Source organism: Hoplias malabaricus, chromosome 10 (genome assembly GCF_029633855.1).
Source record: "Hoplias malabaricus isolate fHopMal1 chromosome 10, fHopMal1.hap1, whole genome shotgun sequence".
In the NCBI taxonomy this organism is placed as follows: Eukaryota; Metazoa; Chordata; class Actinopteri; order Characiformes; family Erythrinidae; genus Hoplias; species Hoplias malabaricus.
In genome coordinates this window covers 10,051,978-10,078,638 of record NC_089809.1, presented here as the reverse complement: position 1 = coordinate 10,078,638, position 26,661 = coordinate 10,051,978, and the positions used below count along the sequence as shown (strand labels likewise).

The 26,661-nt window shown below is 37.8% G+C and overlaps 1 protein-coding gene across 1 annotated transcript; it reads right to left on the bottom strand.

Moving 5' to 3' along the window:
• Positions 1–396: 396 nt before the first annotated feature.
• tbc1d31 (TBC1 domain family, member 31) lies at positions 397–26,113 on the bottom strand. Its single transcript, XM_066683984.1, has 22 exons — positions 25,596–26,113; positions 24,004–24,150; positions 23,809–23,924; positions 23,341–23,519; positions 22,786–22,937; positions 21,175–21,334; positions 20,405–20,605; positions 19,321–19,491; positions 18,598–18,677; positions 18,369–18,515; positions 16,373–16,506; positions 15,225–15,358; positions 14,540–14,719; positions 12,019–12,251; positions 11,283–11,435; positions 10,201–10,336; positions 9,386–9,478; positions 8,597–8,737; positions 7,072–7,266; positions 6,815–6,962; positions 3,613–3,735; positions 397–2,251 (listed from the first exon to the last, which is right to left on the bottom strand). The coding sequence occupies exons 1-22, from the start codon at positions 25,667–25,669 to the stop codon at positions 2,136–2,138; spliced, it is 3,213 nt and encodes a 1,070-aa protein (XP_066540081.1). The 5' UTR covers positions 25,670–26,113; the 3' UTR covers positions 397–2,135.
• Positions 26,114–26,661: the final 548 nt, after the last annotated feature.

Below are 26,661 nucleotides of genomic sequence, written 5' to 3'. Positions count from 1 at the left end.
TAATGTTATTTTCAAATACTATGACAGTCAAATTCTATCCATCATTTACTTTTCACTATCAATAAAAATAAGACTAAAATGTATGGTACATGTTATTAAAATTAAGGCTGAAGAGTTTATATTTGAGTACAAATTTAAACCTATACTAACTAAATAATAAAGCTGCCCCATTATTTTTCTAAAATAATAGGTAGTTAAAAAAATAATATAAAAGCTAAATTAATATGAACTGGCTGTTTAAACATTGTTTTAAAAATATTTATTTGAGGTCACATAATAGCAGTCATATCAAAACAAACTAAATGCACATTCAAGAACATATAAAAACAGCCAAAAATAAAATAATAAAATGAATAAATAATGTAGTAATGCACATTCTGACAAAACAAAAAAAGAGAATGTAATAAATATAAGTAGTGATCTGTGGGATATTATAACATAGAAAGAAGTAATTTAACAGAAAATCAGTTCATTGTTAATATTAATTTTGCATGGTATTAATTGCATGGTTTAAACGAATCACAGTTAGGGGATACACTCAATGGTGCTGTAGTAATCAAATGGAGGGGCATATAATACAGATCGCAATATGAAGTGGAAAAACGTGGAATATAACAAGAGCAAATATTTATCTGTAAAAATAATGCACATACACTGCACAGGGCAGAGGGAAATCATTGACCACAGAGATACTGTGGTTATTAAACCAGGTATCGGTACATTTGGCAGGTGCCAAGTCCTGCTGAAAGCCCAACAGAAATTTTTCAGGATGAAAATCAAGATGTATTTAGTTAGATACATCCAAGCAATCCCTCATTGTTTAAATTTTCAGACTTAAGGGACTGTCAGTGAATTCCACCACTGTATAGATTTCCGATAGTTGGAGCAGTTTTGTGAGAAAAATAGATTTTCTGCATTCTTAGATATGTCACTTGCTGTGGAAGTTCTTGTCTGGCTTTCAGTCAGATCTACAAACTGGAAAACTGCTGTATCTGTGGTTAGCTATAATGAAGGTTTTCAATGGATATTTAAAAAAGCAGACATTCATTTCTGTGCTAACATCTAACACACACTATGGTATACTCCACTTCTCAGCTGTATACTTTCATTGTTGTGGTATCTTCTGCTCTAATAGGACTCCCATTCTTATAAAAAATGTGTAAACACCATATTTTCTGATCCTCTCACCACAGCCAGATTCAATCAGCATGACCTCCAAGAACTCTGAATTGATGGGAATATTCTCCGGTTTGAAATATTCTCCATTTATAAATCCCAAATGTTACTTTATTATTACCTAGTGAAATAAAAATCATGGAACTACTTCATTCATTCATTCCTTCATTGTCAGTAACTGCTTGCCCAGTTCAGGGTGGCGGTGGGTCCGGAGCCTACCCGGAATCACTGGGTGCAAGGTAGGAACACACCCTAGAGGGGCCATGTAATTACTTCCAATTTTTTACTTTCCACAAATTAAAAAAAAGAAAATTATGATCACATGGTCATCCAACATTTCTTCTGAATTATAGGGTATTAATATGGAGTTTGCCCCCTCTCTTGCTGGAGTAAAAGCTAAAACACTTCTGTAAGGATTTGATGGCAGCCACAAGGACATTAGCATGGTCTGGTACTGATATTGGTTGATTAGGCATGTTATGCCTTTTCAACACAACCCAAAGATAAAAAGTGCTTCAAATGTTTTTAAATCCACCATATCAAATTATGAAAATGATATATTGTCCAAAAAATAAAGCATGAATATAGAAAACTCTAAAATTAATATTTTATAATAATGGGATGAATATGAATTAGCTTAAAGAGATGGTTTAATAAAATGCCCAGAAAAATAAGGCTAAGTGGTCCAACATGGTCCAGTGAACACACACACACATATATATATAAAAAAAGTTACAAAATAAAACATACAGGTTTGGTACATAATGACTAATTAAAAATAATTATTTGAAGGCCTTTTACTCTGACAATGTGCAGCATGTATGTATTCCACAGTGAACTCCCAAAATATTAATCCATTGATAAGATTGGACTGTTCATTTGTTTAACTCAAAGTCGTTTCAATTTGTCACAGAACAGCGTTGGTGTGGTCCTTGGGAGTGTTGAGAGATGACCGATTACTACGTCCAATCTGCTGTTCTTGCTCTGGCGGCCAGTTTCTGCCGGAGATCTCTGACCTCCTGCAGCAGTTCCCTCTCTTCAAGGTCCAGTCTACCTCGACCCCGATCCAGAGAAACTGCAGAGCAATCAATACAACACACACAGATCAACCATAACATTAAATCCATCTCCTTGTTTCTATTAATTGACCATTATCAGCTCTGTGGAATAAACAGGCAAAAATGTTTTTCTACAATTTCAGAATATATTCCATCTGTTTCTCTGCCTACTACGTTAGCTTCCTTTTACCTGGTTCTTCAATGGTCAGGACCCCTACAGAGCAAGTGTTATTTGATCATAATAAGTAGTGTCGCGGTGAAACTGACATGGTGGTGGTGGTGTTATTGTGTCTTTCCCTGGTACAAGTGAATCAGAGACAGCAGTGCTGTCCACTCTCTGTCCACCTTGTAGATGTAAAGTCTGAAACAGTAGCTTAACGTTTGCGGCACACTTTGGGGGGTTTGCGTTTGGGAGTAACAGAAGCACAGTCTACTTTTAGAACTAAAAAAAAGCAAAGTATTAAACATGTCACTAATTTTCTAAGTAAAAATATTTCTGAAGGCACTATTGACATTAAATTCTCACCAGATGTCTGTAACAACTCATTCAATCCACATATGCAAAGAAATCAAATTGTAGATTTCCATAAATTAAGTAAGGATGAACAAACAAATGTCTAACAGGATGATGCAGATGAAACGAGGGTGGACAAGACAATGATCCCAAAGGAAACTCTCAATTGGTTTCAGAGAAAGAAAATAAGCTAGAATGGCTCATCTAATTAAGATGCTAGAATAGTCCAGCCAATAAACTAACCTGAATACAACTGAAAATCAATAGAAGGAACTAAAGCTCAGTTCATAGAATGAGCCCACGGAACCTTCAGGATTTGAAGAGTGATTGTGTGGAAGAATGGGCCAAAATCACACCTAAACAATGCATGCGACTAGTTTCTCCATACAGGAAGTTTCTTGACCAACAAAATATTTTGTATGAAGATATAAATCAGTTTCAGTAAGCACGTTCAATATTTTTTGTCAATACATTTTATTAAAAAAAACACAAAAAATTTTTTTTATTTAATTGGTGTGTGATAATTGAATCCAATTTGATTCAAGTCATTTGCTCAGTCTAACGTGCCATAACCTTGGCACATGATTTTTAAAACCTCAGTGTAAAAAAAACAAACAAAGACAAAACAAAACAAAAAAAAAAAACTGATGAGGTTTCCAAACTTGGTTAATTTTCAAAGTTTAAAACTGTTACAACTGTACAGCATTTTGGAACGAAACATTTCATATTCACATTCCAAATGCTAGGTTATATTGCAGAAGCATAAAATGTTTGCTGTCATGTACAAAAGGTGCTAATTGAGTTGAAAAACCCCATTCGGTTTTATGGAGGCTTTCAAAACATGCATTTAAACCGTCTACTCACAGCATGTAGAGTCATCTGAAGAAGAAAGGTTGTTCAGACAGATATTGGTGGTGGTCTGTGTCCTGTTCATGTGCTTAAATCCTTTTGTGGAACAGGAAGCATAGATCTCCTCCATTTGCTGATCTACAGAAAATATTTGCTGTAAATCTAGCAGATCCTCCATTATTCAGCAAATACAAAGGCCTTTAGGGCACTGAACAATGTGTATAGGCCGGTCACATAATGGAATTATTGACTTGTACAATATATGGACATTTCCTCAATTATTTTATTCATTCATTCATTCATTCATTGTCTGTAAGTGTTTATCCAGTTCAGGGTCGCGGTGGGTCCAGAGCCTACCTGGAATCATTGGGTGCAAGGTAGGGAGCCTACCTGAAGGGGGCGCCAGTCCTTCACAGGGCAACACACACACACACACACACACCCTACGGACACTTTTGAGTCACCAATCCACCAATTCCTGTGGGAGGAAATCGGAACACCCGGAGGAAACCCACACAGACACAGGGAGAACACACCAACTCCTCACAGACAGTCACCCGGAGCGGGATTCCCTGGAGCTGTGTGACTGCGACACTACCTGCTGCGCCACCGTGCCGCCCTAATTCTTTTATTATAAATATATATATATATATATATATATAATTATATCAGTGGAATAAGATGGTCTTTAAATGACAATAATATTGTTTATCACAATTATTTCTGAGGTAATATATCAATCAGAAATATGGCTATAGTGAAAGGCCTAGGCGAGAATCATTTTGAAATCCTGCTATATTAGGAATGATTTAAAACTGAAAGTCACGAGATCCAGAATTTGGATTACAATGTAAAAAAATGAATAACACTGCATTCCTGCTACAGGCAAGCAAGACTATTTCATGAAAGTAAATCATTTTTAAACAATAAACACTATTCTATTACATCTACAATTTCTTTAAAAAAGTCTCATGCCAGAGCATATAATCTACTTTTTTACTTACTGTTTAATGTTTAGAGTGAGTGGCAGGCATTACTAATATATATATATATATATATATATATATATATATATATATATATATATATATATATATATATATATATATATATATATATATATAGTAAAAAACTGAAAAAAAAATATTTTTGTTTTTACTTATTTTTACAAAATATCCCAACTTTTTGGGATTGGGGTCGTCAAATGGACAACACCTATATGTTTGTATGAAGTATTTTGGGAGGTTGCATGTACAAAACTAATACCAACCCCAATTCCAATGAAGTTGGGACATTGTGTAAAACATAAGTAAAAACAGAATACGATGATTTGCAAATAATTTTCAACAAATATTCAATTGAATACACTACAAAGACAATATATTTAATGTTCAAATGAATAAACTTTATTGTTTTTTTTTCCAAATATTCACTCATTTTGAATATGAGGCCTGCAATACGTTCCAAAAGGGTTGGGACAAGGGCAACAAAAGACTCGGAAAGTTGAGGGATGCTCAAAAAACACCTGTTTGGAACATTCCACAGGTGAACAGGTTAATTGGAAACGGGTGAGTGTCATGATTGGGTATAAAGGGAGCATCCCCAAAGGGCTCAGTCTTTCACAAGCAAGGAGGTTCACTTTGTGAACAACCACGTGAGCAAATCGTCCAACAGTTTAATAACAACATTTCTCAATGTATAATTGCAAGGAATTTAGGGATTTCATCATCTACAGTCCACAATATCATCAAAAATATTCAGAGCATCTGGAGAAATCTCTGCAAGTAAGTGGCAAGGCCGAAAACCAACACTGAATACCCATGATCTTCAATCCCTCATGTGGCATTGCATTAAAAACCAACATCTTTCTGTAACAGATATTACCACATGGGCACACTTCAGAAAACCATCGTCAGTGAACAGTTCGTCGCTCCATCTACAAGTGCAAGTTAAAACTCTACCATGCAAAGCGAAAGTCATATATCAACAACACCCAGAAACAGCGCCGGCTTCTCTGGGCCCGAGGTCATCTGGGATGACCGACGCAAAGTGGAAAAATGCCGTGTGGTCTGACGAGTCCATATTTTAGGTTGTTTTTGGAAATCATGTCCTCTGGGCCAAAGAGGAAAAATACTGTCCAGATTGTTATCAGCGAAAAGTTCTAGAGACAGCATCTCTGATGGTATGGGGATGTGTTAGTGCCCACGGTATGGGTAACTTGCACATCTGTGAAGGCACCATTAATGCTGAAAGGTACATACAGTTTTTGGAGCAACATATGCTGCCATCCATGCAACATTTTTTCCCTGCTTATGTCAAGCCACATTCTACATGTGTTACAACAACATGGCTTCATGGTAAAAGAGTGTGTGTAATAGACTGGCCTGCCTGCATTCCAGACCTGTCTCCCATTGAAAATGTGTGGCGAATTATGAAGTGCAAAATACGACAATGGAGACCCCGGACTATTGAGCAACTGAAGGTGTACTACAAGAAAGAATGGGAAAGAATTCCACTTACAAAGCTTCAACAATTAATGTCCTCAGTTCCCAAATGCTTATTGAGAGTTGTTAAAAGGAAAGGTGATGTAACACAGTACTAAATATTCCCTTGTCCCAACTTTTTTGGAACGTGTTGCAGGCCTCAAATTCAAAATGAGTGAATATTTGCAAAAAAAACAAAAAACAAAAAAAAAAACCTATTAGGTTTATCCATTTGAACATTAAATATTTTGTCTTTGTAGTGTAGTGTATTCAACTCATTATAGGTTGAAAAAGATTTGCAAATCATTGTATTCTGCTTTTATTTATGTTTTACACAACGTCCCAACTTCATTGGAATTGGGGGTTGTATTTTTACCCTAAACTTACAGCTTCAAAAGCATTGTGATGCTTCACTGATCTGTAATAGAAAGAACAGAGCTCCTGCAGTTGCTACTCTGGGCTTAGCACGGCAGAAACTGCATTATGTAACTTTTGGGGGAGGGCAGGTACAGAGATTTCAGGACAGTGCCCGCCTTGCGCCCAGTGATTCCAGGTAGGCTCTGGACCCACCGCAACCCTGAACTGGATAAGGGCTACAGATAATGAATCTGTAATCTGAATGAACTCTAGGGCCCAGGAGTAAAAATATCAAATCATACCTAGTGTTGCTTTAAAGGGTTTCTAGAGAAATTCACTACTGAGTAATGTAGGAGCAGTTTTTAATCAGAACTCACTGCTGGACTCATCTGGGCTCCTCAGTTCCTCCTGGGTTTGAGCGGTGTTGTCTGCTTTCTTAAAGTGGTGTGATCTCTGCTGAATTACAGCAGTAGGTGCTTGTTTTTCCTCCTCTCGCTGTCCACGCTTAGTCACCACATCATCCCACTGTCAACACAGCAGCATTGGACATTGAATGTGGCTAATTCTCGGATAAAATCAAAGACTGTGATAAACATTCATTCATAAAAAGGAAAGCAAAAAATAAGCCTTGTACCTGCTTGTCTTGTAAATCCATCATCAGCTGAACAAGCTCCTCCTCCTTGGCTTGTGTTTCTCTGCTAAGCTCAGCTAGCTGCTGTCTCCTCCTCTCCTGCTCCTCATCTGCATTCTCCAGGCGTTTAATCACTTCTGTCTGCCAATTAGCATCCATCTGCAACTGCTCAGCCTCTGCCAGAGACTCTTCAATCACCTGCAATAAAGGAGTCTCACAGTGGCTGCATCCAAAACTAAGTATAATGCACTGTCCTCTGGTAACAATCCAGACAATGGTTTTGGAAAAATCTCTATTTTAGGACATTAAAGCAAATATTCTGATGATAGATTAGGTTTTTTAAATTTATTTTCAACATGGGCGTCTTTAGTAGTTAGGATGTTCTGGCTGGGGGGTTTCAAATAAACCTAAGTTGTACAACCAATTGCAGGGTGTGTGTGATTATGCAAGTATATTAATGAACATTAATGCATAAACATAGTTTATACCATATACCATAGTTACCATGACAAATAAATAGAGATATCCCCTCCACTTTAGAAATCCTGTCCATGCAAATTTTTCATATCCCAGAGGTAGCTTTTATACATTAACTTGGGCGTCTGAAGCTCATACCAACTGTGAAATAAAACAATGCAGTCAGTTTTCTTGTGATCTGCCTAAAAATTAAAAAAATGAGATTTTCTGACTTTGTGCTGCATCTAACATAGATGGTAGGCACATCGGTATGGTTCCGCCTCTCCAATCACAGCGCTGGATGAGTGTTTATGTAAAAGCACAATGATGAGATTAGACTGATCCAAACATACCCGAGCATGGAGAAATAAGTGCATTGATTACATATAGTGAAAACCAAAACGGAGATGAAAGAGAATAAAGCATAAATGGCTAAAAAACAGCACTGTTTAGACAAGGTAATACAGCAACTGCATTTTTCCCTGCAGACTTTTAAAACCACCCTATATCCTTATGTATAAGATCTACATATAGGGTCATATGGATATAATCTAATTGCTATATTACCAAGTTTACACTCCACATTGTTAACATTTTTTCCCCCTCAGTGTTTATACTGCACATACTGACACTGTATTTCAATATCTTCTTTTTGTTTCACCTTCCTGCACAGTTTATCATTGCACTGTTCTTTGTCATTTAACCTATAGTTTTCCTTTTATCCTTATTTCATCTTGCATCTATATTTTACATTTTGTATGCTCTTATATCTTGGTACTGTCACCCCCTCCATGGGGAAAAAAGGGGTGTATTATGTTCCTTATAAAACCTGACATCAGTTCATATAATTTAATATAAACTGAAGTTTATCCAGCAGTTAAGCATTGCCTTACTGACGGATATTGTGAGTTCAAGCACCTTGGGTTTATGCTTCACCATGGAAGTGGAGAGAAACTATACAGTACAATCCAAATCTTTTAATTAATAATTAATTCATTGATATGCTCCTTTCTGTGCTGGTGAGAAATATCAAACTTTCAGAAGAGGTATACTTGTTGCTGAGGACACATACCCGTTTGTTTTGCTGACTGATATTACTGTCTGCATGAACAAGGTTTTGAACGGCAGAGTCTTCTGCTTCTGCCCTTCTTTGTCGGGCATCCACTTCGGCTCGTACCTCCTGACTCACACGCTCTTGTTCTTTTGCCAGTTGCTGGAAACAAATGCAAAGAGCTATTTCAGTCACTAAAACTAAAATCATTTACACAGGATGTAGATAAAACATATTGCAATATAACAAACTACGGACAAATATAAAAAAAACAAAACAAACAAAAGAAAACAAACCAAATTTGCAGAATTAAATTACATTTGGAGAAAAGTACCATATTTTATCTTGTTCTCTATAGATTAAAAAAAAACATGTCTATTACAATATTGAAACAAGACAAGGTCTCCCAAACATCTGGTGGATGAAGGAGAAATGCAGCGGTTACAAACACATTTGTAGGAGAAACTCCTCTTTTGTTAGTTTTTTTTTGACTGAACTAACTCATCATATGAAAAAAAAAAATGCAAAAATTGTATTCAAATATGACTACTAATCCATTCTCCCCCTACATGTCATGTTTCATAGATACTGCATGCAAGAACATATTTTATTTTAATTATACAATTACCAGGCAAGAAATTATTACTGCAATCCCATTCCAATTTCTCACTGTTTTAGTATTGATTAATTATTGGTTGGTTGATTTATTTATTGCAAAATATATTCAAGTTACATTATGTGTTTGTATATTTGTTTTGCGCTGAAACCTGTCTGTGTTATCAACCCGAACTGGCTATGATTGGCACTGACCTGCTCCAACAATCTTCTTTGAGCATCCAGCTCCATTTGTCTCACTTCCAGATCCTGCACAGCTGTCGAAGTCTCCTGAGCTCGCAGTGCCATCTAAAAACATCCATATTTAGTAACTGAGGCCGTTCTTAATATTCATAGAATACAACTGTTCATAAAAAAATATATACTGATGATAAAGGACAAATAAAAATAACACTTTGTTCCTGTCTGGCTTCACGAAACCTACACAAGACTTTCATGACAAACATTCCTTCATTCATTATCTGTAACCGCTTGTCCAGTTCAGGGTCCTGGTGGGTTCAGAGCCTACCTGGAATCATTGGGCGCAAGGCAGGAATACACCCTGGAGGGGGCACCAGTCCTTCACAGGGCAACACACACACAAGTTCACTCACACACACACACCCCTACGGACACTTTTGAGTTGCCAATTCACCTACCAACGTGTCTTTTTGGACTGTGGGAGGAAACCAGAGCACCCGGAGGAAACCCACGCGGACACGGGGAGAACACACCAAATCCTCACACACCTGGAGCGGGAATTGAACCCACAACCTCCAGGTCCCTGGAGCTGTGTGACTGCGACACTACCTGCTGCGCCACCGTGCCGCCCCATGACAAACATATAAAACATAAATATAAATATACTTTTTAAATCAGTTTCACATCAAAAACTGTTTGAAATTTGACAACTGTTGGCCTTTATAGATGTTTCTGCATGTTTATGCTAGGTGATATGAAAGGTTTCTATAAGAATACAGTAACCTTATGAAAGAACAAAGAAAGAAAATGTAATGCAGACATGAGGGAACCTTTCTCTGGATCTCATCATCCAGTCTGTTTATCTCTATCCTGCGCTGGTTTTGTTGGTGTTTGAGGAAGCGTCTCCTGGCAGCATCAAGCAGTGTGAGCTCTTTTACTTTCAGCTCACGTTTCATAGCAGCCAACCTGAGCAAAGCACAAAACATTCAGATGTGAGTATATGAACAGAAGGAAAACAAAATACAGAAGTGCTATTTTTGGATGGCACATGACATAAAGAGCTGCTTGTTTGAATGTTTAAAAGGAATCTGATAAAACCCAATTTAACAGGAAGCCCTTATCATAAAATTCATGATTTTTTTCCATTCATTCACTGTCTGTAACCACTTATCCAGTTCAGGGTCGCAGTGCGTCCAGAGCCTACCCGGAATCACTGGACACAAGGTGGGAACACACCCTGGTAGGGGTGCCAGTCTTTCATGTGTTTTTGGACCATGGGAGGAAACCCACGCGGACACGGGGAGAACACACTAAACTCCTCAGAGACAGTCACCCAGAGCGGGGCTCGAACCCACAACCCCAGGTTCTTGGAGCTGTGTGACAGCGACACTACCTGCTGCGCCAATGTGCCAGTTCATGAAATTTTCAATAACCAAAAGGTAACGCGATGTCAGCAAGATCACTGGCATGAAAAGCTCCTTCGTGTTTTAAAATGTTTATTCTTATTTCTTGTGCTGTTTTTTTTTTTGTTTTTTTTTTTTTTACAATCATTTAAAGAAAGGAACAGTTAAAATATTATTTTTACTTATAGTTTACACAGTTTTTTTTTTTTTTTTTTTTTTTTTTTTTTTTTTAGAAGTTTTTGCCTAATTATTCCTTAATTACAAAACAGCTCAATTGTTAACGTAAAGCATAATAAACCCATATTGTTTTACCAGCTGTAATGTAAACACTTGTATTTATTGGTAACATCAACATTTCAACATTTCATTTCTTCTGAGACACTGTTTTTCGTCTTGTGCAGATAAATTGGCAGGTCAATTTTGCAATGTGTTGTGACTGAGTTGTGCTCACCTTTTACTGTTTAATTACATACTCCAGTAAGTCTGCATTTGTTAAAAGAATAACAAACCTGGCTCTTTGCTCAGTGAGTTTGTTCTCCTCTTGCTGTAAGAGTCTCCGGCGCTGTTCCTCAGCTTGCTGCAGTAGTTCCTGCTGTGTGTACCAGGCCTTATCCTCAGCTTGCTGCCTCACAGCTTCCGTACGCAGGTCCTGAAGGGCCTGCCTATATACCAAATACCAGTACAACTCAGTAAGCAAATGTTCATGTTTGCTCAATCAACTATATATATATATATATATATATATATATATATATATATATATATATATATATATATATATATATATATATATATATATATATATATATATATATAAAAATATATATAATTTGTTGCACACCTGCCTATTTGCCTCCTATAGCTTTGACACATAATTTCATGATTAAAACATTTTCTTTATGTCAAACACAGTATAGTCATATACACATAGTATTAACAGCCATTTTGTCCCCCTTTGCTTTACAAACAAAGTATTTATTTGACTCAAGAAATAATAATTTAGCTTTTTTCCCCCAAGAAAGAATGCAAACAAAATACAATAAAACAAGCAAAATTAGCTGTCAAAAGAGTAAGGAATGCTCTGTAGATAAAATCACTTTAAAAGAGTAAAGCTCCTAAAAAATGTAAATAATATTTTAATTGTCATATTCACAATCACATTATAAGAAACATTGGCCATATTAAGCATACTGTTTCAATGCACAATATCCTATGTAAATTTCCATTATCTAGAACAGCTCCCACCTCTCTCTGAGGTATTCCACTTCTTGCTGGCGAATACGTTCTCGCTCCTGGCTCTGGTACTCCACTATAAAGGTGGGGTACTTATTGAAGACAGGGTACTGCCCGTGCGTCAGGGGTTCAAATTCACTCAGCATGGAGCTCGGGTGCAGGTCTGCTGGGGTAGTCTCCATCAAACGATATGCTTCCTTCAGCATGGCATCTATGTCCAGATTGTTTCGATGATGAAAAAAGTACTGCAGAATGGACAGATTTGAAGATGTCTATGAAAAGCTCAGAGTATCGAGAGACTACAATATTCAAGACTCAGTGTTAAAACATTGGTTAAAATAAAAATAAAAATACCTTAAAATATTTTTTGTCAAACAAGCTATGTCAGGTTCCTTCCTTATTTAATTGCACTGGAGCTATGACACTAATAATTTTTTGTTATGGGACCAGGGTTGGATGATAATAACGTATAACATATTTGCTGTATTGTGTTAGGCTGTTTTAGGCTTCGATCAAGACTTTTATGTTGACAAGGCAAAATACATGTGAAGTGAAGGGTTGCCTTTATCGCCACATTTATACAAAAATATGAATATCCGAATGTCAAAATTATAAGCCAAACACATACCCAACGAAAAAATAACTCAATAGCCGAATATTCGGGGCCAGCCCTAGAGTTTAGCTGTGAGTTTGATTTGAAAAAAGAGAGAAAGGAAGCTGAAAACCCTTCACTCAACTTTGTGTTCACAGGTATGAGGCTTTATCTTCTAAAGATGTTTGATTTGAGCTGGAGTTCCCTGGAAGATCATCTGCTGTTGTGTGCCAAACCACTCCTTGTTAGCTGGCCAGCTATGCTTCTAAGCAGTGTATTTTCAGACAGTATGGGAAATGTGGATGCCACCCATCCCGATATGGGACAAACCTTCTCTAGTTTTATATATAAATGTATTGTGCAGAATCAGAACCAACATAAATGTTAATAATAATCATACACAAGATAAGATGTAAAATAGCCTATGCCAATCCATTAGAGCTTCACACAAGGCCCACCCCACTCTCTTCCTACCAGCAGCCACATAATTTCTATTGTTCCAATCCTACAGCTACACCCAAAGGTTGCTGTGGCCGTTTATGATCCGATCAGCAACCAGCTGCCCTTAACATCTACGGTTACTAACTGAGCCCATCTCATCACCACTATTGTGCAGAATCAGAACCAACATAAATGGTAAAGATAACAGGGTGAGAAAAACATTAACTGAACATTTTTCAAACAATTTTGAACCAGCTGTTTTGGCCTGTCATTATGTAATTTATATTCTGCCAAACTGAGATATATTCAGAGGTCTGCATGGGAAAATTATTGTAAAAGAAGGTGCTTCCCTGGGCTACTTTCATAAGCGGCTGTGGAATTAAATTTCAGAAAATAAAGATGAATCCAGCCCTTTCCTCCCTCTCCCTGTTGAGTCGAGAGCCAGTGCTGTAAAAATAAATTACCAGTCAACTGTAGGAGGAGCCCAGGAGCAAAAATACCCAGTCTTACCTACTGTAGTCTTGGCTAGTTGCTGTAATTTCCTTTGAATCTTTCTTATTGCAGAAAGATATGAAATACTGGTGATAAACAAGTAGGAAAGAACAACGCAGCCTACTTTAAACAATATCTAACCCCCAAACCTTTACTCTTCCATTATATACCAATGGCTCCCTTCCATCCAAGCTGCTTCCTAGGACCATAACTTAACGCATAAGAATATAATTTTATTAACATATTCCAAAAGGGAAAAAAATAAAATAAAAAGTATTTAGGGCTGTCGTAACAACCTAATACCGCGCCATTGACCAGCCAACCACAACGAATGGCAAGAACTGTCACATACTTTCCCTTTCATTGCATGGTCTTCCTTGTTTTACACTTTAGTGTGTGTGTGTGTAATAAATGTTAAATAAATCTGTTTAAAAAATTTAAAAAGGTTAGGAGTATCATTTTTCCAACTTTTGGCATCAGTGTCAGTCTTCGTTTTAGAAAAATGGACACAATGGCAGCAAAGTCATAAAACCAAAGCAACTTCGACAGTTCGGGAGGATTTCAACTTTCAACCAAATGAAAAGGGAGAGCCAGGCAATTCAGACGAGGCAATATGCAAAATCTGTACCAGATAGGTCGCTGTGAAACAGGGAAATCCAAAATTTGAGATCTCACCTATACTCCAGCTATCAATGCCCAACTGCCTCCATTAGCACCAAGTCATGGAGCAGCTTCAAATGGAATAGTTCAGGCCAGTTCCATGTGACAATTAGGAGTGTAGCACTAGAACAAGGATGAATTAAGTAATCTGGGGCGGTAATAACGTGTATCGCAGTTTTGAACATTGTTGGGAAATTCTTTCACCGCGACAGCCCTAATAGTAATAGAAATAGTAATTGCTTACACATCATCATCCTCTTCAGGAAAAATAGTGGAACTGTTAATCCAATATAGGATTCCAGGTTTTATAGAAGGATTTAGTATAAAAATGTAAAGCCAAAGGCATACCTCAAAGTCCTCCTTTTGAGTGCAGTGGAGCAATGGTGCCCTGCTGCAGGTCACGTAGGCCACCACAGACATCAAGAGGAAAGATGGGTGATTTGTGAAGACATTATCAAACAGCTTCAACCACTCCTCTCGTGTCAGCACCTCAGAGAACAGGGTTTCCAGCAGGGGCCATGCATAAAGCTGGAGGAGACAAGAGTGTGGAAAATACAACCAAGCTTAAGTCCTCAATGCCAGTGGTTTATTTTGATGGACTATAAATATCTTTGCCTTCAGTACAATATAAGAGTTTACGTATCTAGCCAGTTATTTCCTTAAACATATTCTTGTTGTTTGCATGTTTATATTGAAAATTACCTATTACACTAGAACAACCACTTTGCTTCCTGTAGTCCATTTGTTCACCAAGTGTGTGCATAGCCATTGTAGGGAAAGTATGAAATGCATCATGCATGTGATGTGTAATAATTCCACTGTTAATTTGATTTGTCATTTCATTTTGTTTTGTTCAATAAGAAGTTGTAATTCTGTATGAATTGCAATGTATAAAATATATTCCACTGGAGTTTGAAAGTTGCAGATGTGCATGTGTGTGTATTGGAGGGCTCAAAAATATCTCAAGTGGTGGCTTTTTACAAGTGGCACTACAAGTGGTGAGTCTTTTTAAATAGATTTGAAGTTTACAAACCTGAGAAGTGACACCAAAGTCAACAAAATGTTGTAGCAGCTCCTTATCATGATGTGCCAAGACATTTTCCACCATGCTCAGAATATTGAGAGGAGGGTTTGGGAAGTACTCAAACCAATGCTGGCACCAATTTACTGGAAAAAAAAGTTACAGTTAAAACAGGTGATTTGTCAAACATTTGTGATTATATATTTTTTTAATACTTTTTTTTTTTACATCCCCATAGCAATCAGTAAAACAAATGCTGAGACATGAATAAAAAGATTGCTTTCCTATATTGGCAACAGGACCAGCCTGTCTACTACATCACTCTGCCCTCATGCACGCATGTTTAAAGACTCGTGCCTAGAGACGGATAGGGGTGAAGACACTACGACTAAACAAGAAGAAAAGGATGATGGAGGTAGAAAAGGCTTCCGACAAAGTGGCTGGATGAAGCTAGAGGACAAACCAGAGTTAACAATGGTGTAGATATCCAAAAGAGACATGAGGCAGGTAGATAATGTTTGAAGGCAACTTGTTGCACACCTCTCTCTCTGTCACTTATCACTTAGTGGCTTTGAAAGGAGGACCGAACATGCAGGGGTGGGACTTCTTCCGATTTACACTTAATGGTTCCTAAAAAAAAAATGTATCTCTAGTTTTGATAAAGACTTTATGAGAACTATGATATATGAGGATCCAACTCATTCAAGTACTCTGTCCCATAGGCTAGACTGACTGATACTATTTCTCCCCCTCACTGAGCCTATTGCTTTATTACTGCTCCATTAGTGGGTAATCTAGACTTATTTTTGCTGTTTTGGATCACTGAAGTTAAGAAATGTCTCCAAACTTGGGAGAAGGGTAATTGCATTACTGGATCTGCTATAAAACTAAACAACTCGAGTTACAAATGAATCTCTGTGATAATTCAAATAGTGAATAAAAACTTGCAGACAAATTAAACTTCCACCACATACAAACAATTGTTTTGGAACACACCGTTCCACCTTAAAAGACGCTTAGCTTCTGAATGTAAAGAATCAGAGAGAATTGCATTTACTCACAATTGTAGACGCTCCCTTTTAAGTGAAAAGGCTAAACTTAAAAAGGTCTATACTAGGTAATCTCTAAACAGAGCAAGGTTATCTGTAGCTTGTACTCACCAATGACAGTGGCGACTACTTCAAAGCAGACGAGGGGGTTGTTCTGAAAGAGCTTGACAAATGGAAATGCTACAAGGGGGAGATACTCTGTCTCACCAAAGATGGCTGACCAGTGAGCTAGAGCAGAGAGAATCCTGGGAGTGTACAAAGAGAAGGAAGTTATTTCTTACAGAGACATTCATGTAGTTAAAGATTACACTGTGAAATTAGGTTAAAAATGTCACTTTACAACATACAATACAGAATCCAAAATATAAAAAAAAACAAGAGTGCCACTTTTAATAACAGAAATTATACTATTCATCTTAAGTTGTCATCTTTCATTAGACAAAGCAATTCTATCACGTTAAAAGCTGGAATCCACAGTTAACATTGCAGAAATGTTAATTCACCAACCATTTAACAATCAGGCAATATTCACTGGGAAGCCCCAGAGCATTCTAGAACTAATGTTTTCTGAGGGGCAAAAAAAAAAAAAAACGAAAACGTTTTCCATTACTCTTGGCAAGAAACAAGAAGTGATTTCTTAAAACAGCCAAAGAATAACTGTTCAAACAGGATCGGTTTTCTAATGGAAGCAAACTCCAAAGTGATTAGGCACAGTGTTGGTCCAAAGGCCTTGTATTTCTGAATAATGACCAACATAATCACAAACCATCAGAGGAATCAACCAGTCATGTTTCGACTCAAATTCAACAGAAGCCCTTCAAGATACATAACTGACTGCTATGCACACAGATATGAGCTGTACTGTCACTTATAGGTTTCAGTCAGTACAAGACAGCAGCTGTATTTCTTTGCCTACCCAATTTTTATTTAATGTAAGATTTATTGTTTATGTAAACCTGCAACATATAGTCCCAATAGAAAATCATACCCTATCCTAATTATTGCCTATGTGAAATTACTCCCTGAATATTTCAATAAATATTAACTCTTTTCATAATTATAGCAATAATCTCAAAGGTTTTTAGATCATATATATATATATATATATATATTGCCAAGACTACACTAGGTAAGACTAGGTATATAAACGCACACACACTAATAATCATGCTATTTTACATGACATTGTTTATGAGTGCAAAGTAACTGACTTCAGGTGGTAGGATTGTGCAGGCCATGCTGGAGTTGTACTGGCATGATTACTTGCAGAAACATTTTTGCCACATTTCTTATAAATGGGAGTTAATATTTCAAAACTGTGTTCTGCTGACTATGGGCAGAGCCAAACACCTTACACATCCGGGGCTTAGCCCAAATGTCCAGAACATTGCTCACCTCTGAAGATTTATCTGCGCATTTACAGCAGTGACATGAACTCTTCAAGCTATTTGAAACAACAGAATTCCTAAACTAATTTCTATGTTCAAACATAACAGTTGTTGTATATTTTTGGTTGGTGAACTATAAACGTGGACTATAAACATAGGGTTAACAAGCTTCATCATCACTTCTGTGTCTGATCCAATCATAGCAGGACGACACACACTAACACACCACCACCGCATCAGTGTCACTAAAAGTCTAGTGTCACTAGATCTGTGGTGGTCCTGATCATTGGATAATAATGTAAAAAGGAGCTAAATCAATGTTATTATAAAAAAACAAACAAAAAAAATGCATACACATAGCAAACATCACTTGTAAAAGCATATTCATGGCTTGCTTTGCAATTCTGCTTTTTATTACATTCAATATATTCATTATACTCACTGGGCGGTGAAAAAAAGAAGCGCAACAATTAGAATAAAGTTAATCATATAAAAAGAATGTTTATTTACATTTTAGTTATAATTTTTGCCATAAAATTTTGTCATAACGTTAATAAAAGGCTCACATTCGTATCAGTTAGCGAAGTAACTTTAAATTGTTTAACTTATTGTCAAATATATTACATTACAAATGTAAACTTTACATCTGTGAAAATGTTAATCACTGTTAGCCACCCACTCACTCTGCCCTTGCTGCTGCCTTAATTTGTACATCCTACCTCTGTAGCCCTCTCTGCAGTCTGTGACTCTTGATGGGGTAGCGCTCCTGTAGGCAGAGGTAGGCTGAGTGGACACCCTTATCGGTAAGACTGCTAAAAGCAGTATGGTTCTCAGGTAGCCGCAGAAGAGAACGCCAAATGAACATCCTAAACAACCAAACATACAAGTGACCAATCTATAAAATATGAGAGAAACTAGCAACAGCTTATTAGGCTAATTAATAAATACCTGTATTTTTCTGGGTACTCTCCAAATGTTTTCAGTAACGATCGTAGGCGCTTCTTACTAAGTGCATCTGGTGAGTCATTCTGCACAGCAAAGGGAAAATATTAAAAGTTACAATCTGTGGATAAAACTGTGGATTCTTTTTTTTATCTGAACACTTATTAAAAATTAAACACTTATAATTAAAATTAAACACTTAGAAAAATTTAAATATACGTCTTATTAACTCACATTTAATAATTGCTCAATTGCACAGTACACATTAAACCAATGAATATATGGTACAAATGTGATAGGAGCAATCTCTGGGTGTTGGGATGGATCAAAAAATATCTACTACTGTGAAAATAAAACCAAAATAATTGTGTTCATACACTGACCAACCATAACATGAGTTTCTGCACTACAGTCTATTCTCTTAGCTCCACTGACTATAGAGGAGCACCTATAAAGTTCTACAATTACAGACTGTAGTCCAGCTCATGCTCTGCATACTTTGCTTGCTCCCTTTCACCCTGTTCTCTAAATGGTCAAGATCACCACAGAGTCTAAATTTGGGTGGTGGCTCATTCTCAGCACTGCAGTAACACTGACGTGCTGGTGGTGTTTCAATACATTAAAAAAAAAAAAAAAAACTTCTAATAGCAACATTTGTGATGAATAGGTTTAATATGATGCAAATGCCCTCCTAGTAGCATCTAAATAATTAAAACAGTAAAGCAATACCTCTTTTTCCTCTACTGTGGAAACAGCAGAGCGTTGTCGAAGTCTGGTGTGAATTCTTCGACCAGATGTTTTTGCCAGACATGGCACTGCTCCGGTGTGAACCTTCATCTTCAAAAAGGTACTGTCAGTTTGCTTGTCTGAAGTCACCACTTTCACCAAGGGCTGTGGAGGCTAGAGGAACAGCCAAAATTAATAACCAAAGATAAATTACTTAATCTGTAGGACTTCCATTACTTGTTTTTATTTCTCAGCAAAATCACTGCCAATTTCACTCAATTTCATTTATAAACAGCTAGCTATGACCGGGGAGGCCAACCAAAATCTCGTTTCTAACTACTGATACAACATCCAGGTATTTTAACGTCTATCATGGCGACTTCTTTTTCAGGTTTGAAATAAATAAAAAATGTATAACTGAACATTGTTGGAATCTGTTCAATTAAAAAACTGTGGCTAGTTTGTTATGAAAATGGACAAATCATTCTAGCAATGTTTGCATTGGCTGGCCAAGTTTGCGATTTTAACAGAAGATAGTGAACTTAATAATTTATCAATAGCAAATAGAGGAGACGAATAGAAGGTAAAGCCTGAAGCTAAATTTAGCTTCTTTCCTAAATCATCCATTAGTGCTTGCAGTGTCCATACCTCAATTAAACCTGCTCTCTCTTGCTTTTCCACTTTAGAACAAGCAGCAGCAAGTTGAGGTTGGTCCAACTCAAATCCAACCAAGGAAATACAAAGATTCTAGAATCTGTAGCTCTATATCTGATTTATGGCAATATGGCAATTATGGCAAAAACCATCGACTCTAGTTCAAAGCATTTGAGGTGTTTAAACAAGAATCAGATGTGCTCCTGCTTAATTGGAATGAAAGCGTGCAGTCACACCGGCCCCTTGTGGAAAAGATGGGTGAATATTTGGCGATTTAGGTCTGCATTATGCTAATTAATGGGGTATAAACTTTAATCACCTATTATCCATATTAACCTTGTAGCTCAACTGCAACTAAACTTGAGACACCAAAATTCCTGGCTGAACATTTTGTAATGTTTTTTTTTTTTTTTTTTTCAGTTTTTCAAGTTACCTTGTTGGTCTCTCGTGTGAGAGAGTGGACAGCGTAGATCCTCAATGATCCATTGTCCATGACAGCAACAATGTGGCGGCCTTTTGGACAAACAGCTGCAGAGGTGATGGCGTCGTCATGGGTGCCAACGTCAAAGAGCTGCTTGCATGTTTGGATGTTGATGAAGCGCATGATGCCATCCTGACTCAAAACACCAAGGATCTAAAAGACCAACATTCAGAATATAAACTGTAAAAGTTAAAGCCTAAAGTCTTGTCTGAAGCCAAACATCAGCATTTATTTGGGATAAAACATATTCAATGGAAAGCAGACTATTCTGTGGAACTACTGTTTGTTTTAATTAAGAAGGTCTGCATCTTTTAAGGTGGAACAATATGTTTAAGTATGAAAAGGGACTGTAGTGTATACATGGCTGAAGTTTAACTTGTCTATAAGTTTTTAAGCCACTGTTTGAAACCTGTTTGTAATTCGAGCTGTTAAGTTTTGTAGCACATTCAGTATGTGTTTACTTTCATACAGTTAGCGGTCTCCCTTAAGTAATCTGTAACAGCAAAACTAAATCAGTATTACCCATGTATGGAGCACACAGTGCAGCATCCCAAACACTACATGTTTTCCAACATGTTTTGGAAGTGTTTCTTTATTTCACTTAAGGATTTAAATGGGGTTTATATGCTTTTGCATAACATCAGAGTTTACTCCCTGCTGTGAATGTAGTGAACCCTGTCCACAATTTGTTTTTTGTTATATTTTATTTATGTTCTATGTACCTGACTGGATCCTCCGTCAAAGCTGTCTGGCAGGAAATCAAGTTGCCTGATGGTCCGCACTTTTGGTGGCATTTGTAACACTCTGAAGAGTTGTTGGCTGTCCAAACACCACAAGTAGATCAAGTTTGAGCGTCCTCCTGCAGCCAGTATCTTTCCATCTCTTTAAAAGAAGATACATCCTTGGTAACCATTAAAAGCCTTTTCTCACCTGGCATGTCTTTGTGATATTTAGCACCTTTTTTTCGGGAAGTAAATTGCCCAATTAGTAATGATAATGAATTTCACACAATTTCACTGCAACAATATTACAATGGTGTAAATACTTGCTGTGCTTCTGTCCTCACTATCATCATAATGTCTAGATGAGCTGTCAAATGTAAGATGAGCTGCTCTGCTCTAATTTGTTTAAACCAAATAGATCACAACAGAGCCGGGAAGTGCCTGATTTATGATGCAACTATTAACACAGAAAACTCAACTTTTCAGACTGGAAAATACAACATTTCTGTGCATGTTTTTGTGTGATTCTGGGTGGTGCATGTGTAGCAGCACCTTTGAGACACAGCATTATTCTCTGGAACTGACATTACCTAGACTTTTTACTAGAGTTAAAGAAATAAAAAGTCTGGGTAATGTCCGGTACATGTTATGGACTTTTGCTTTCACACATACAGCTCATCCAGGTAACATCCGGAAAATTCCTGGCTTTCCGTGCATGTGTGAAAGAGGCTTAAGTGTGAAAACATTGGATAAAATGATTCATTCTGATTTTGCCCAGCTTCTTATGCAGATAGCAGGCACTGAAGTGTAGCCCCACCTCCTCACCCGAGACCCTCTGCATGACCCATATTTGTGTGTAATAATTAAACATGGTGGGTGGCACGGTGGTGCAGCAGTTAGTGTCGCAGTCACACAGCTCAAGGGACCTGGAGGTTATGGGTTCAAGTCCCACTCCGGGTGTGTTCTCCCCGTGTCCGCGTGGGTTTCCTCTGGGTGCTCCGGTTTCCACCCACGGTCCAAAAACACACGTTGGGAACACACGTGGGGAAAACCCACGCGGACAGGGAGAACACAACAAACTCCTCACAGACAGTCACCCGGAGCGGGAATCGAACCCACAACCTCCAGGCCCCTGGAGCTGTGTGACTGCGACACTTCCTGCTGCACCACCGTGCCGGCCAATCTTGCAATAATGATTTCCAGTTTTAAAAAACTGTAATCAGGGCAAAAACATCAATATAGAACAAACCTAATGTAATTCTGGATCATAAAAGCTACTTCAGGTAATTCATCCCTTCATCATTGCAGAGAATGTGATTCCACTGTTTCACAACCTAATGCTGGGGATGTTTATAATCTTCTCGTTTACACATGACATTAGACATGGTGAAATTAGGCTTATGAACAGCTGCTCCTTATACATTCAATTAGCAAGTCTCCCCTAAATAAAAATATATAAACCCTGGGAGCACAATTGGATTGCAATGGCTGGACTTCTAAGTCCTTATTACAAGAAATGTATATAAGACAGAGTGTAATTAAACATTTGAAGTTTCAAGGCGATGGAGTACCTAGGAAAGCTAATACAGGATTGCTATACATGTCTCTTACTGTGTGACAGCAAACGCCTTGTAGTGAACTCTGGGTCCATCCTGAGGGACTGGAAGCTGATATTTGCTGAACAGTGTATCACTCTCCCAAGCAAAAATGGAGTCATCAGTGAAGCAGCTTAGAATGGTGTTACTCATTGGGAGGAAGAACACCTAAAGAAAAAAAAAATGTTAATAATTGCATTGCCCCATGTCCAAAGTTAAAATGAATCCTGATGAATGAATTTTACAGACAGCTATTGTGTGTTGAATAAAAACCAATATAATGTTTACTTTAGCTTGGATATTTTACAGATTAGTTAAAGGCTAGTTTATGCTGGACAAGTCTCTCTGACCAATCAGCACTCTGCAAAGTTTACACATCACTGTTTAGTCCCTACTTGATTCGCTAGAAACCACAGGCAGGCATGCACTTAAAAAGTACCTGGTCACAGGTACCATAGTCAAGTAGAGTAGAGTAGGAACAATGCAGTGGAAAAGACTGACTGTTTTAATTCAACGCTCTGCAGTGTCAAGCTTCAAGAGAACGGAATCTCCAGAAGGAGCAGGTTCTGACCTTTTGTATTCCCACTGACTGGCGCAAATTCAGTTTCCTCTTCCTCTGAAAAGTGTCCAGGTCCCACAGTTGAGCAGTGTCGAACGAGGTGCTGATAGCATAGCGTCCAGAGCTGTGGACAGACAAAGAAGACACAGCTCCCTCGTGGCCTCTCATCCAGCTCACCAGCTGCTTGGTGTCTGAAGCACAGAAAGAAATTGTAAACATTTAAAAGTACAAAAGTTCTCCAAAAATCACTTTTCTGTATTTTATATACATATCTCTGATACATAGAGGCCACTACGTGTCAGTATAACTGGCTGTCTGATAATGAGACGAAGAAAAACTAACTGCTTCTTTAACCTTATTTAAAGCATTTCAGGTAATTAACTACATCTGGGTTTACGGGAAAGCTGCAGATTTTTCACCAAACTCTTCCTTTAGCACTGCTCTTTGTGAACCTGGAAGATGTTGTTCAGTGGTACATACCTTTGTCAAAGCATTTGATGGAATAATCAGAGAGGGCAACCAGGTACTCAGTTGTTCTGCGCAGGTTGAAAGCTAAAGCAGTACAGGCTTGCCCTGTTTTCTGGACCAGATTAAATCTGAGAAATAACAGTGTGTGTTATATGGGTGCCAAAGGTTACTGACATGAAGTGATTAGCATTTTGGTATTTTACAGACCTGTTTCTGCTAATATCAAATACATAGATATTTCCATGGTGATCACCAGCAAGGAAAGATTCTCCAGTAGTTTCAAACGTCACCTGGAGGAAACGGACTGTCTTGTTTTGGTAAGCAGAGGCACTGCGGATCACATTCACCAAGATTCTAGTATTAGGAGAGAGAGAGAGAAAAGTGGTTAAGGTTAATCTGAGCATCATCAGAGAGAACACTTAAGAAATAAGTACATGTAACTAATGTAGGGGAAAGGCAAATACAATTTTGCGTTGGCCATTCTGGCCTCTAAGCCAATGAACATCGTAGACAAAATGAAAAAAAAAATTATAACCAAAATAACAACCATGTAACTAAAATAATAAATAACATTTATCGTATATATACATCAGCTCCAAATATATGTATCAGTAACAAATGATCAGATGATGCAACGTGCACGACAGCTTTTTTACTAGCTACACACTCTAACATCTGTAGAAATCTCTTCTAATGAGTGAACTCTGCTTGTACACTGTATTCCACACTTAAGAAATCCACTGATAGCAGAAATCCACTCTACTCAAAGGTTAGTAGAAATCTGTTCTTATGAGTGAACTCAGAAGAGAGTAGGTAAGATTCGGTATTTGCCCCTGGGCTTCCCCAACAGCTGAAGAGTATAATTAACTTTGACATCACTGTCCTGAGGGGTGATGGGGAGTGGGAGGTTGGTTTCCTAAACTCCTCCAAAGGTTACACAGTGCATTTTCTGCAGTGCTGAGCCTAGAGTAGCAATGGCAGAGGCTCTGTTCTCTCTATTACCAGTAAATCAAAATGACTTTGAAGTTGTAATTTCAAGGTAAAAACTACTTGGTGTTGCTTTAAGGTCACCTTGCCTAATTACCAAGTGAGGGCTAAAGCTCCCAACATTTGTCTTTTGGACTGTGTATCAGTGGAAGTGCATGATACGGGTTAGTGAAGCTTTCCAATGTGTTTTTAAATGGCGTGTAGTGAACTCAACCTTCACAAAATCATGAATTCATGTAACCTCTCTGCTATTAACATAAAAAAAGGCCAAAACATCCTTGTAAAAGGGCTTAGGCATGTTAGTGTGCATTTGTAACCACTTTAAGCAATATCTTTCTGTGGGGAATGGAGCTTTTAAAGAAACAGTAGGTAAGATTTGGGGGTTTTGCTCCTGTGACTCCCTCTAGTGTAATTCTTTTTTACAACACTGTATTAAAATCAATGGGGATGGAGGGAGGGAGTTAAAGTGATTTCCTACCATCAGCCAAAAGTTTCATAGTGCAGTTTCTGCAGTAAGGAGACCACAGTTGAAACGACAGAGGCTCTATTCTCCCTATTACAGATCAGTGAAGCATCACAATGATTGTGAAGTTGTAATTGCGACATCTGATTGCTGTCACTAACGTTACCACTGACATGGCAAGTTTTTCCAGAAAGTCATTTTACATCCAACCACTCTGAAAACTATTAAAACCCTAATGGTGAATTTATGGGGGAAATTTGGAGAATTCAGTAAAAAAAATAATTTAAAAATACTAATATTAGGGTTCAACTTTTTTCAATGTGTCCGCAGATTGGAGCCTAAAACTTACCCGTTATTGGAAGAAACTGGTTTGCGATGCCATAATTTTCCATCTGTCTTACTTCCAATGTCTATGGTTTGCATTTTCCCAGCTTAAAGCTTTAAAGCATTAGTTATTTTCGATGCCACACTTGTTGCTAACAACAGTGTAGACGAACGGTAGGTACTGGTTTTGACTAAACTGCATAGCAACCAATTTACGACATTGAGAATTATTCACAGCTTCTAATTCAGCAGCTAAAGCAGGCTCCTTCTAGGTCTCTTCTAGGACTCGACGCTGTGAATAAAATGGTAAAACGAACTGGAGGATGCAGATAAGTCACTTTCCACTTTACCGTCTTTTTTTTCACACTGTGTACAATGCTCAGGCTGGAAATGGCCAAATAAGAACCACTTAAATTAAATTCACAATGTCCTCGTTGCTATAACCCTACATTCATAGTAAAGTATTTAAATGAAGGTTTAGTAGAATAGAGTCCAGTGCAGACTACAGTATCACCCGATTTCAGTTCAGATGCACCCTTGGTTTGAAACAAAGCCCGCGGAAGTGTCCGCCGGATGTTAGTCACTTTAAGGCTAGGTTCCCATTGACTTTGAGGTGTAGTCCACTAAATAGTGCACTTCTAAGATTCCATGGTGCTCTAGCCTTTTGTTTAATAAAAAAATAATGGGGGGTCGCGGGGGGTCCAGAGCCTACTTGGAATCATTGGGCGCAAGGCAGGAATACACCCTGGAGGGGACGCCAGTCCTTCACAGGGCAACACACACTTTTGGGAGCACCCGGAGAAAACCCACGCGGACACAGGGAGAACACACCAAGAGCTGGAATCGAACCCAAAACCTACAGGACCCTGGAGCTGTGTGACTGCAACACTACCTGCAGCGCCACCATGCCGCCTGATTTTTACCAATGATGATATTAATGTTTTTTCAAATGTGTTATTTATAAGATACTTAAAAAAAGGAAAAAATCCAGTGCATTATAAGAATTATTTTAAAGCACACTCAGAAGTTAATCTAAACATAAGACAAAAAATAAGGAAGTGTTGTGTAGATTACTTCTTTGTTGTAACAAT

Coding starts and splice junctions, on each gene's coding strand:
- tbc1d31 (XM_066683984.1), bottom strand. CDS start 25,669: ATGCAAACCATAGACATTGGAAGTAAGACAGATGGAAAATTATGGCAT. Junction 9,479..10,200: donor ATGATGAGATCCAGAGAAAG/GTTCCCTCATGT, acceptor GGATGTTTTTAG/ATGGCACTGCGAGCTCAGGA. Junction 8,738..9,385: donor AAAGAAGATTGTTGGAGCAG/GTCAGTGCCAAT, acceptor ATTTGTTTCCAG/CAACTGGCAAAAGAACAAGA.